At 37.7% G+C, this 12,758-nt stretch overlaps 2 protein-coding genes across 2 annotated transcripts; one reads left to right on the top strand and one right to left on the bottom strand.

Annotated features, from left to right (window-relative positions):
• The first annotated feature begins 4,330 nt into the window (after nucleotides 1-4,330).
• LOC107810160 (uncharacterized) lies at nucleotides 4,331-5,469 on the top strand. Its single transcript, XM_016634900.2, has one exon. It carries the CDS (start codon nucleotides 4,471-4,473, stop codon nucleotides 5,329-5,331), a length of 861 nt encoding a protein of 286 aa, XP_016490386.2. The 5' UTR covers nucleotides 4,331-4,470; the 3' UTR covers nucleotides 5,332-5,469.
• Nucleotides 5,470-7,839: 2,370 nt separating this feature from the next.
• Nucleotides 7,840-11,893, bottom strand: LOC107810159 (cysteine proteinase COT44). The gene is made up of 5 exons (XM_016634899.2): nucleotides 11,234-11,893; nucleotides 9,333-9,568; nucleotides 9,007-9,147; nucleotides 8,488-8,919; nucleotides 7,840-8,193 (listed from the first exon to the last, which is right to left on the bottom strand). The coding sequence occupies exons 1-5, from the start codon at nucleotides 11,658-11,660 to the stop codon at nucleotides 8,110-8,112; spliced, it is 1,320 nt and encodes a 439-aa protein (XP_016490385.1). The 5' UTR covers nucleotides 11,661-11,893; the 3' UTR covers nucleotides 7,840-8,109.
• Nucleotides 11,894-12,758: the final 865 nt, after the last annotated feature.

Below are 12,758 nucleotides of genomic sequence, written 5' to 3'. Positions count from 1 at the left end.
AGCATTTGCGTATGGTACCCTTGACATATACTCCTGTTCAGTTTCATCCTTTGGCGACATAGTAGTACTTAGCTTAAAATGGGGAGCAAGTGGCGTACTAATTGGCTTAGTCTTCTTATCTATGCCAAAACGCTGTAGTACTCTCTTCAAATATTCTTTCTGAGATAAACAGAGTTTCTTTGAACGTCTATCTCTTATTATCTCCATGCCAAGAATTTTCTTTGCCTCACCCAGATCCTTCATCTCGAACTCCTCCTTCAGTTGAATCTTCAACTTATCAATTTCTTCCGAATTCTTGGAAGTTATCAACATATCATCAACATATAGGAGAAGATATACAAAGAAACCATCATTAAGTTTGCGCAAATACACACAATGATCGTATTTGCTTCTCTTATACCCTTGCCGCAACATAAACTTGTCAAATCGCTTGTACTATTGTCTAGAAGATTGTTTCAATCCGTACAACGATTTTTCAAGTTTGCATACCATATTTTCTTTTTCAGCAACTTTGAATCCTTCTGGCTAAGTCATGTAGATTTCCTCCTCCAAGTTTTCATGTAAAAACGCAGTTTTTACATCCATCTAAACTAGCTCCAAATCCAACTGTGCTACCAAAGCCAACATAATTCTAATGGAGGAATATTTTACAACTGGAGAAAATACTTCATTGTAATCAATTCCCTCCTTTTGAGCATATCCTTTGGCCACCAATCTTGCTTTGTAGCGAACATCATCTTGGTTAGGAAATTCTTCTTTCTTTGCAAATACCCATTTGCACCCAATTGCTTTCTTTCCCTTCGGGAGATTGGCCAATTTCCATGTATGATTCTGATGAAGGGACTGCATTTCTTCATTCGTGGCAATCCTCCACTTATCTTCTTCTGAACTTTGGATTGCGTCTTTATAAGTGGTAGGAACACCATCAACTATAATTGAGGTTGCACAAGCAACCGTCTCTATGAGACGAACAGGTTTCGTTATTGTCCTTTTTGGCCTGTTGGTTGCTATTGATTCAAGTTGTTGTCGAAGTTCCTGAGTTGGAATCTCCCTCTCTACTGGCTCTTCTTCCAGAGGGTAATCTTCATTTGTTTCCTCCTCTGCTTCTTGCGTAGGAAAAATAAATTTTCCCTCAAACTCCACCTGCTTTGATGCACCACCAGTTTATTTGACATCTTCAACTGTCACCTTATCTGTTATGGCAGATTCATCAAAGGTAACATCTCTGCTGAATATAATATTCCTTGTCTCTGGACACCATAAGCGGTATCCTTTGACTCCAGAAGTAATCCCCATAAATATAGCCTTCTTTGCTCTCAGATCCAATTTTGACTCTTTCACATGATAGTATGCAATTGAGCCAAACACGTGCAAAGAGTCATAATCTACAGCAGATTTTTCATACCATTTTTCAAATGGTGTCTTGCCATCAATGGCAGCAGATGGTAGACGACTAATGAGGTAGCATGCATATGTAATTGCCTCAGCCCAAAATTCTTTGCCCAAGCCAGCAATGGACAACATACACCGTATCTTCTCCAGTAAAGTCCGGTTCATACGTTCTGCCACTCCATTCTGTTGTGGTATATGTCTGACAGTGAAGTGTCGGACGATGCCATCATTTTCACAGACCTTATTGAAATGATCATTTTTGTATTCACCTCCATTGTCTGTGCGAATACACTTGATCCTCCTGCCTGTTTGATTCTCCACCATCGTTTTTCCGTTTGAGAAAAATTCCCAACACTTCATCTTTCCTCTTCATTATATACACCCACACTCTTCGGGAAAAATCATCAACAAAGGTTACAAAATAGTGCTTCCTACCCAATGAAGGTGTTTTGGAAGGACCCCAAACATTAGAGTGTACATAATCCAAAATGCCTTTAGTATTATGGATCGCTGTACCAAATTTAACCCTTGTCTGTTTCCATTTGACACAATGCTCGCAAAACTCCAAGTTGCAAGTCTTTACGCCTTTTAACAATCCTTGATCAGATAGAGCTTTAAAGGATTTCCCTCCAGCATGTCCCAAGCGCATGTGCCATAGCCTGGTTGCTTCTGCCTCTTTGTCATCACTGGATGTCACTGTCGCTGTCCCAATAACTGTACTACCACGATAGCGGTACATGTTATTGTTCTTCCGATTGGCCTTCATTACCACTAGTGTACCGGAGCATATTCTCATCACTCCATTTTCTGCAATGATTTTGAACCCTTTTGATTCTAGGGCTCCCACAGAAATGAGATTCTTCTTCAAACCCGGTACATATCGAACATCTATTAATGTTCTGATTATTCCATCATGGCTTCTTAATCTTATTGAACCAATACCATATGAGGTAAGAGGGCTGTTATCCGCTGTGTGGATGACTCCATATTCTCCTTCTTGAAAATTCACGAACCAGTCATTGTTGGGACACATATGATAGCTACAAGCCGAGTCCATCAACCATATGTCTGATGATGTTGATAACTCTGTTGTAACTAATGAGAAGTCTGAATCATCACAATCAGCTACATTTGAATCCATAATGGCCTTTCCATTGTTATGTCTGGCCTTATTCTTCAACTTCGGACAGTCTTTCTTCCAGTGCCCCTTTTCTCGACAAAAGGCACATTCATCTTTGCTGGGTCTAGATCTCGACTTGGATCTTCCCTTCTTAGTCCTCATTTGATTTTGAGGACGACCCCTCACAATTAGTGCTTCTCCTTCTCCGCCCATCTGTTTTTCTCCCTTTCTTTGTTCATAGCTGTACAAAACCGAACAAACTTCTCTGAGAGAAATTTCGTCATTTTCATGGAGTAGAGTAGTTTCAAGGTGCTCGTACTCATTAGGAAGTGACCCCAACAACATCAAGGCCAAGCCACCATCATCAAAAGTTGCATCCATATTTTGCAAATCTGCGACCAACTTATTGAAACTGGTGATATGTTCATTCATTGTGGTACCAGGAACATAGGTGAAGCGAAACAGTCTCTTCTTCATGTACAATTTATTTTGACTGTTTTTCTTCAAAAATTTATCCTCCAGTGCTTTCCATAATTTACTTGCAGAAGTTTTCTTTGTGTATGGATATTTCTGCTCTCTAGCAAGGTAGGATCGAATGGTACCGCAAGCAACACGATTGATAATTTTCCAATCTTCTTCTCCAATAACATCTGGCTTCTTTTCTTCAATGGCAAGATCTAGCCCTTGTTGAAAAAGAACATCTAGAACCTCGCCTTGCCACATCCCAAAATGTCCTGACCCGTCAAAAATTTCTACCGCAAATTTTGTATTTGACACAATTCTTGTCATAAGCGAAGATGCCAACGATGACGTATTATTGACACTTGATGTAGATTCTTCTTGTTTATTGTCTCCCATTTTGACACAAATATTATTTAGTAGCTGACGACACAAATCAAGATTATTTCCTTTCTGGTGTGGAAGATCAGACTAAGCTGCAACCACAGAGCATACTCAGACAGAACCTTGACTCAGTTACCAAGATAGATCTTTTCTGATGTGGAAGATCAGACTATGCTGCAACCACAGAGCATACTTAGACAGTACCTTGGCTCTGATACCAATTGTTGTGGAAGTCAAATGTATATAGTGTGAATGAGTCACAACTACTATACCAAAAATTATGACAATCACTAAATAATAAACAAGACAATAAGACAACAACAAAAGAACACCTACCAATTGTTGCGGAAGTCAAATGTATATAGTGTGAATGAGTCACAATTACTATACCAAAAATTATGACAACCACTAAATAATAAACAAGACAATAAGACAAAAATAAAAGAATACCAGAATTTACGAGGTTCGACCAATTTTGCCTACTTTCTCGGACACAATCAATATTTTATTCTACTCCAAAATTACAAGTGAAATAATACTAAAGAGAGAAGATACAAATACCTTAAGAAGATAAAAAGGCAAATGAGAGGTGTACTTAAATCCTAAATATTAGGCCTCCTTTTATATGGTGAAATTTCCATTCAAAATTGTCAATCCAGCGACGTGGGACTTTTGACAATTTGAACGGGTAATACCTACTGTCTCGCTACTTACTTTTGATGATTTTATTACTAAGATGGATCTCCTTTTTAGAGATGATCAATTTCTCTATTATTTGTTTTAAGGATGAGGAAATAAAAATCCAAAAATTGATGTTGCAGATGGTAGGAACCATTCACCATAAGACTCGTCGACTAGTAAGTAACACACTTGCCACATAAGCTTAAGATAACATATTTCCACGTGTAAATCTCCGCACCACACTCAAATACTCATCCCCTATAGATATTTAGGTTTACAAACTTGTGGATTTGGATAGATAGAAATTTATGCTTCTACACTTACTACTTTTGCGCTAATTCAAAACCAATCTCAGATTTTTTTTTATTTTTATTTTCCTCTGTTTTCTTCATCAATGTCTACTATCTGATTTCCAAGAACCCATTTTTATTCCCATGGCTTTGCCTCAAATCTTACCTTCTTCTTCTTCTTTCACTCACAAACCCCACTTAATAAACCCTAGTAATAATTTCTTTTTAACCCCTCAATCTAATCCCCAATGTCACTTTACCCCTCAATCACTCCTCCACCGCCGCCGCCGCCGTAATAACTACACTCTCCGTTGCTCCGCTTCATCATTCCCTGAGAAACACCACACCGGCAGCTCACCCAACTCCGACGACGTCGTTGAGCTCCCACTTTTCCCTCTCCCTCTCGTCCTCTTCCCCGGCGCAATCCTCCCTCTCCAAATCTTCGAGTTCCGTTACCGTATAATGATGCATACACTCCTCCAAACCGACCTACGTTTCGGCGTTATTTACTCCGATAGCGCTACCGGCACCGCCGACGTCGGCTGCGTCGGCGAAGTCGTTAAACACGAACGCCTCGTCGACGACCGGTTTTTTCTAATCTGTAAAGGTCAAGAGCGGTTCCGGGTCAGTAAACTCGTCCGGTCCAAACCGTATTTAGTTGCTGAGGTGACGTGGCTGGAAGACCGTCCGTCAGCTAACGGAGAAGATGACGTGGAAGGTTTAGCTAACGAAGTGGAAAATTACATGAAAGACGTGATCCGTTTGTCTAACAGATTGAACGGGAAAGCTGAAAAGGAGGAAACAGATTTACGACGGAATTTATTTCCGACGCCGTTTTCGTTTTTCGTTGGGAGTACGTTTGAAGGAGCCCCACGGGAACAACAAGCGTTGCTTGAGTTAGAAGATACAACTGTAAGATTGAAAAGGGAAAAGGAGACTTTGAGGAATACTTTGAATTATTTAACTGCTGCTTCTGCTGTTAAGGATGTCTTCCCATCTTCGTGATGAAAAATGACTTGTTAGGTTGGTTTACTTATTATTAATGGAAATCGCGGTTTCTGTAATTTATATACACGGTGATGATGAATTGTGTTATGAATTTGTAAATTTTGATGCCTAATACTAGTTTCCAAAGGTTTTATAGTGTTGGTCTTGGTTTATGTTTTGCTGCAGTTGTTTGGATGGATTAACTTCTGCTGAAATTGTGTGTTTTCCGTGCAACTCGAATTAGTTTGAATATGAATTGATCGAAAAGCAATGATCTTTTTAGGCTTGTAAGTGAGATAGATTTTATGATCCATCTTTGATTTCAAGCAGTTAATGTTAGCTTATTATATTATCCAAAGCCCAAAGCAATGATCTACATTCATGTCTTTAGCAATATTGAGAATGTAAGCTAAACCAGCAAGGGAAGAACACTCTCTTACACACGGGAGTTTAACATCTTCTCTTGCTAGTTACTCTGTTTATATACACAAATATATGCTGCAGTCTTGCATCATGTTCTCTCTTCAGGAGTATTTTACTATGCTTGCAACAGTCTAATTACGATGTCCATCACTGCGTAGTGTTGCTGTCAATCTATGACAGCAACTATGCTGCAAGAGTAGTTTTTTAGTTATAGGTACGTTGATCTACCTCCTTAGTTTGAATATGAATTGATCAATAAGCAATGATCTTTTTAGGCTTGTGAGTAGTTGTATACGATCTTTGATTTCAAGCAGTTAATGTGATCTTGCATCCAGCATCTTCGGCAGTAGGGATTAGGGAGATTGCCTTAGTTTGAATATGAATTGATCAAAAAGGAATTATCTTTTTAGGCTTGTGAGTATGTGTATACCATCTTTGATTTCGAGCAGTTAATGTGATCTCGCATTCAGCATCTGCAGATGCTAGCTAAACCAGCAAAGAAAGAGTAGTCTTTTGCAGATGGGGGCTTTAACATCTTCTCTTGCTAGTTACTGTGTTATTACACACAACTGGATGCTGCAATCTTGTATCATGCTCTCTTCTTCTTCAAAGAGTTATGATTAAAAATGTTCAGGAGTATTTTACTATCTCACAGCAGTCTAATTACAACGTCCACCAAGTGGAAAGAACTGTGAAGCATTTCGTCTAACTATGACAGCAACTATGCTGCAAGAGTAATATTTAGTAACATGCACTTTGATTGCCTTCTTAGTCCTTGGTCCATCAGTATTCTTGCTGTCTTTAGTACTGCAAAGGTATGTAAGGTTTAACTGTTTAAGTTGTACCGTTTTGCTGAAAATTTTGGATCTCAATAACAGATGGCCAACCCTGAACCCACACTATGCATTCTCATAAGCCAGAGAGACATTGCATCACGACTGTTTTTCTTTACAGTGATCTTCAAATTTCAGCTTACTGATGAAAACATCTTTTCTTGCTAATGTTGAGACTAGAAGTTGCAAATGTTACCAACTAGCTCCCAGCTGCACTCTTGGGGACTTAATGTGAAGATGTATCTGCTTTAAAGGACAGTTCTGTATTTGAAGCTGGGGGACTGTTGGAGCAGGATGAAGTAATTAAAACCCCTGCAAAATTACCATTCTGAAAAGAGTAAAATAGTGGAATAAACCTAAAAATGTTCCTTCAAGGCTCCAGCTCTCGACCTTGTGGCAGCTGATGTTTTGTCCCTCATCTGATGAAGTAGCCATTTCCTTTCTATTGTCATTTTCCTCAAAACCGAAAACAAATTTATAGCGCTAAGAAGAGGTTAGTCTACCTGAAGGGTGAGATGCAAACCATTCATAATTTTTTGAAAATTTTCAATGAAAAATCATTAGGATGCTCAGAGAACTCAAACTTCCCCCCTCACCAACAAGGCGCGACAGTCATTCTCAAACGGGGAAATCTTAGCTGATTAAGAATAGCAGGTCAGTTATCATATTTGCTAGAACACCTATTAATGTTCATTACAGAGATTTACTTTGATTGTATAAATATCTTAGAACTTAATGTTAAATAATGCATCAACAGTTTCTCTGTTTGCTTATATGTAACTATAAACAAACAAATGCTGCGATCTTAAGTCATGCTCTCTCTTCCTCAAAGAGATTAACGAATAGCAATGTTTATGAGTATTTTCCTATGCTCTCAGCAGTCTATTTGCAGAATCCACCATTGCATGCGCCTCCAATTAGATTCATTGAAGGTTTTGTATATGAGGCAACAGCTTGCCCCTGTATAAGCTGAGGTAAAAGATGGTATAATTTGCACTCATGATATTATTGGAATTGATGGGGACAAAGGACTTCCAGAAAACAAGATGAATACCCACCTTCAACATGCAAGCTCAATGGAAATGATAGATTGCTTTCCAAAACATATTTCACCCAACCGAACACTTATTAGTAATATATAATATATAGTTTCAAGACTACTACTACTACTACAATAGCAGATGAACTCTCTGCAATTTCCCAACTTTAGGTAGACTACTAATTTACTAACAGAATACTATAGTAACATGGTGATAACAAGGTCGTCATCTGAAAACTGAAATGTCTGAAATACTACTAAAATGCAAGCTGATAATGTGATACAAGAGTTACAGTAGGAATTATCGTCTGATCACCAGCGACAATATAAGCTTTTACACAGACAACATAATATCTAGCAACAACAATATATGTAAATTAATAAGGGGCCACATAGTATACCCCACATAGTGTAATTACCGAGCTAAACATTTCCGTGCTCTAAACTCACAACATCATGAATATGGCTAAAAGATAATGATGCTGTGGCAAGCTCCTACACCTAGAAAGGGTAAATGAGACCTCCGAACTTCCCAGAAAATGCTTCCTTCTGAGGCTGTTGCACTATAGTTGCATTGCTCATTCGCTGCATTTAAAACAAATTAACTGTGAAAACTACAGTAGCAAAAGGTTAAAGAAAACGAACATGAATAGCACGTCAAGAGAAATTGGCTTTGCTTTAACGGTTATTTCATCTCTGTCAACAATGAAATGGCAATGAGTGAACCTTTTCAGAATAAGTTGGCTTATCTCATTAATGAGAGACAGATAACAAGAGATGTCTCCTCTAATCTCTAAATTGATATTTCATGTTGTATGGATCCTAATAGGATGAGAAATGCATCAAATACAGAAAGGAATGGCAGAAGTGGAGATATACCTTGAGGCAGAGGTTCCGACTTGTGTCACAAATAGGATAATCATGTGGGCAACAGTGGCGTCCATCTTTGCAACACACTGCAGAATCCAACCCACAACATTTCCAAGAAACGCAAACTCCAAGAAGCCTCCACCCACAGCAGCAGGTTTCACCTTGACCACATGAGGTAAACATACTGCATTTGCTTGGACCAGGAGATGGAGGAGATGGTGGATTTGGGCTACTCTTAGTTGGATATGAAGCTAGCTTATTGATCCCACATATCCCTTCTTGATTCCCACTATTACGCTGCATGTGCATATAACCATTTATTCCCCAGCTTGTTCCCCATGAATTTTTTATAATCCAGTAATCAACTCCATTTTCAGAACCATAGCCCACAATCAGTACCGCATGATCAAGTACTGTAGAACACGGTCCAGTGAATATCCCCTGCAACACAAAGATAGCACCTTTATATTTCTCTCCGACAAACAATTTAACTGATTAGGAGATTGGTAATTTGGAGATGGAAGATACCTTTGAATATGATTGAAATGCTCTCTCACTGCCGCATATCCCAACACTCACGGGTTGATTTGCCACCGCCTTTAGAAGCTTGTCCTCATCATATTGGGGAACATCAGTATATCCATCAATGGTTACAACACGTCTTTGTAGCTGCAAAGTCGACAAGTTAAGCCAAGCAATCATATGTTAACGTTGTTCATTATGTTTTATCTGGAATAAACTTGTCCTAGGTTCTCTATATTAATTATGAAATCCAGAAGCAGGAGGGCATATATAGGACAAAAAAAGATTTAGTACAAGAATAGGAGCAAGAAGATGAGAGAACAATTATGTACCTTGTTTTTGTTGCATGTTCCTTCTCTTTCATTAAAGGGGTAATCCTCTTCAGTGTCAATACCACCATTCTTTTTGACAAATTCAAAAGCATAGTCCATCAATCCACCTCCACAGCCGTCATTGTAACTTTTGTCGCAATCAATTAACTCCTGCTCAGAGAGACTTACAAGAGATCCAGTGACAATCTTATTGATACCTTCGATTGCTCCAGTGGCTGAGAATGACCAGCAAGCACCTGGGAAAATGAAACAGAAGTAACTGGTTTTAGTTACAGAAGCTAGTTGCTGAGATTAAGTATATGGAATGACAATAGAATGACAGTGTTGTGGACAAGGGCAAATTTGATTCATATTATCTCAGAACAAATTCACAAAAAGGCTAGATCTTCACTTCCGTCCTATATTCAGGCTGACATTACCAGACATATCTACAGAAAATAATTACTTGAGAAACATAAAGGCAGTGATAAATTTTAAGAATAAACTATACTTAGTGAGAATTGTGTGCAGTCATAAAAGTAACAAGTCTAAGTCCCTGAAGCAAATTCTGCATTGGGAGGAAAGTATATTTCCGCGTATATGACAGCCAAATTAGTTGCTATAAAACATCACACTAGTATGTGACTCAATATTGACAGTAAAATTATAAAACATGTTCCTTCGATTGCACAAGCAAGTAGAGAATCATAGGGTACAATTGTGTACACAGTTCCAAAAACAAGAAAGAAGAGCTAAAACAATGAATTGTGAGTCAATGATTCAATGGTCGAAAACAGGACCAAGAAATGGATCAGTGGATATTTATATTTATTTCTATTTTTAAAACTTAAAGGGCATGATGTGAAGACTGAAGCTGGTAATCCAGTTTTGATTGTGATGCACATGAATGGATGTGGAAAGTAATATTCTCTGGAAGACAGAAGACCACTAACCACCTCAGTTGCTCAGACCAAGATAGTGAGTAGATCTCCCCTAATCTATTCAACAAAGTTCATTGGAAAGAAACAAACAATGAAATGGCGGATCTCCGAGCAGTCTGGTGAAGTTTATGGTCCAGTGGTTAAAAAGAATGACAACTCAACCATATTTTACTCCTCCGATGTGCTCCGTTCATGATCTTTTTAATATTTCTCGCTAATCCGCTAATCAATAAAGAATGAGATACTGTATCAGTATGTCCTATTATTGTTGTCTTCCAGTCACTCTGAAGAAATGATTTTCACATACATAGAGACAAAAATTGAAAGTAAGAAACAACAACAACAAACCAGTGGAATCACATAAGTGGGGTCCGGGAGTATAATGTGTACGCAGACCTTAGAGGTTGTTTCTGATAGACCCTCGGCTCAAGAACAGTGAGAAAATTGAAAGTAAGAAACAAACAGTATATTCATTCCTAATCAACTCATGAAAGGACGAGCTCATGAGACTAAGTTTCAACAACAACAACCATATGATTGTTTATTCCACTTCATCTTGATTCCAATACCTAATAATTTGTCTTTTGGGGCAACTCAAGGGTTCCTAAAGCTAAGAATTCTCTAAATCTCACACTTCTCCTTATACAAACATTCAAATCCTAACCAAACTGAAAGTGCTCCTGTCTAATACTGATGAACTAAAGTAAGTGCTGAGGCTAGGTTTCAATGAAGTAAATTAGTCCTGAACTTCAACCTGTCAAATAATACAAGGAAAAGCAAAAAAGGGTAGCTCCCAGACAAGAGAAAAAGGCAAAACTAACATCACAAGTTTCCATTGTCATTTGAGAAAAAAATCATCAAAATCCAAACTTTGTAAAAATTTCTAATGTTGGCTCTACTATGCACAAGTTATATATCCTCCACATAAATGAAATCACTATAAAGATACAACTAAAAGATAACGCAATAAACTGAGCATACCACAACTGCCTTGATTCTTGACTTTAGTAACAGCTCCTTTCTCTCTCCAATCCAAAGAAGAAGGAATATCAACAACACCAACATCATTAAAAACTCCAGCAGAAGACGACCCAGTTTTCAATCTAATAAAATCATTAGCAGAAGAGGACAAACCCAAAAAAGAGTTCTTGAATTCATGGTGAGTGAGATCAGAAAAGGCATTGAGATTAAGGGTATAAGTGGAATTCCCCTTACTATTATGCTCTATAATATAAGCATAATTTTCTTCAAACACCTCGAGTCTGTACACCCTTTCTTGTTCAGAAGAATATGTCTTTCCATTTTGCTGACACCAACTTTCAAAAAGATCAGAAATTGATGAACAAGTGCAAATTGGTCCTTGAAAAATTAGAAGTACAAGAACCAAAGATGGACATAACCAACTCATGTTAGTTAAAGGGTGCCTTAGAAATTGGAGAGGTGGGAGAAAAATGTAAAGGGGGTTGGTTGATTTTTGCAGTTAAGAATAAATATCGGAGCTAGTAACCAAAGATTAAGAGAAACATGGTTTTTTTCTATTGGTACAGAATGGCTCCAAGTTTCTCTTTTGTAAGCCTCCAGATTCTTACAGTCGAAACAAACAATAGGAGTTTTAAGTTTCTAGTCTTTGCTAGTGACAACGACCAATAGAACACGTTTAACAAACAAGGGGAATGATAGTGTCGGATAACTTTGACAGCTTAGAGATAATCGGATACGAATATTTCTTTTTTTTTTTTTTACCATAATTTAATTTTCTCTAACATATGGCTCAAATTTTGCACTAGTATTTTGACTATTTTTCTAAACCAAATGTACGCCCTTGTTTGCCAATAACATTGAATCACATGAAACACCTTTTAAGTTTGCTTTTCGTACTCATTTCGAATATTACAAAGCTCTCTCGTATTTTACCTTTTTATGTAATTGTCTTTTTATGATAGAAGTGTGGACAATATTTGGTTAAGGTTGAAATAAAAATGAAATTGAAAAATAGTATTGAAAGTTAAAAGTTAAGTTTAGACATATATACTTCATTTAGAAAAAAGTTGAAATTTGTCAGCGAAAACTTTTGTTTAACTTAAATATTCCTTAAATAATACTTTCTGTATTTTAAGAAGAGAAATGGGCCTAAACTATCTCTATTATTTGGTAAATAATTTATAAATATCCTCGGTCTATTTATCCGTTAAAAAATACACACGACGTTAATTATATTAACAAAACCGCCCCCACGTCTAACGGCTGAACCCGTGGCAATTAATAAACCCGTAGGCCTTCAATTTAATAACATGGCAATTTTTTCTTGGGCCACGTGGCAATCTCGGGCTGAAACAAAAATGGATCTTATTTCGACCCACTTAATGATCCGACCCTAGGTTTTTCGAATCTTCTTCTTCTCCAAATCTGTAACAACTGCTCTTTCTTGAATAAATTATGTCTGAAATTCAGTGAGGATTTCTACTAGGGCTGTGCATAATTTGGTAAATACCGAATTACCATACCG

This window comes from Nicotiana tabacum, chromosome 12, assembly GCF_000715075.1.
Source record: "Nicotiana tabacum cultivar K326 chromosome 12, ASM71507v2, whole genome shotgun sequence".
NCBI lineage: Eukaryota > Viridiplantae > Streptophyta > Magnoliopsida > Solanales > Solanaceae > Nicotiana > Nicotiana tabacum.
The sequence above is the reverse complement of the archived record's forward strand: the minus strand, read 5'-3'. Positions and strand labels throughout refer to the sequence as shown.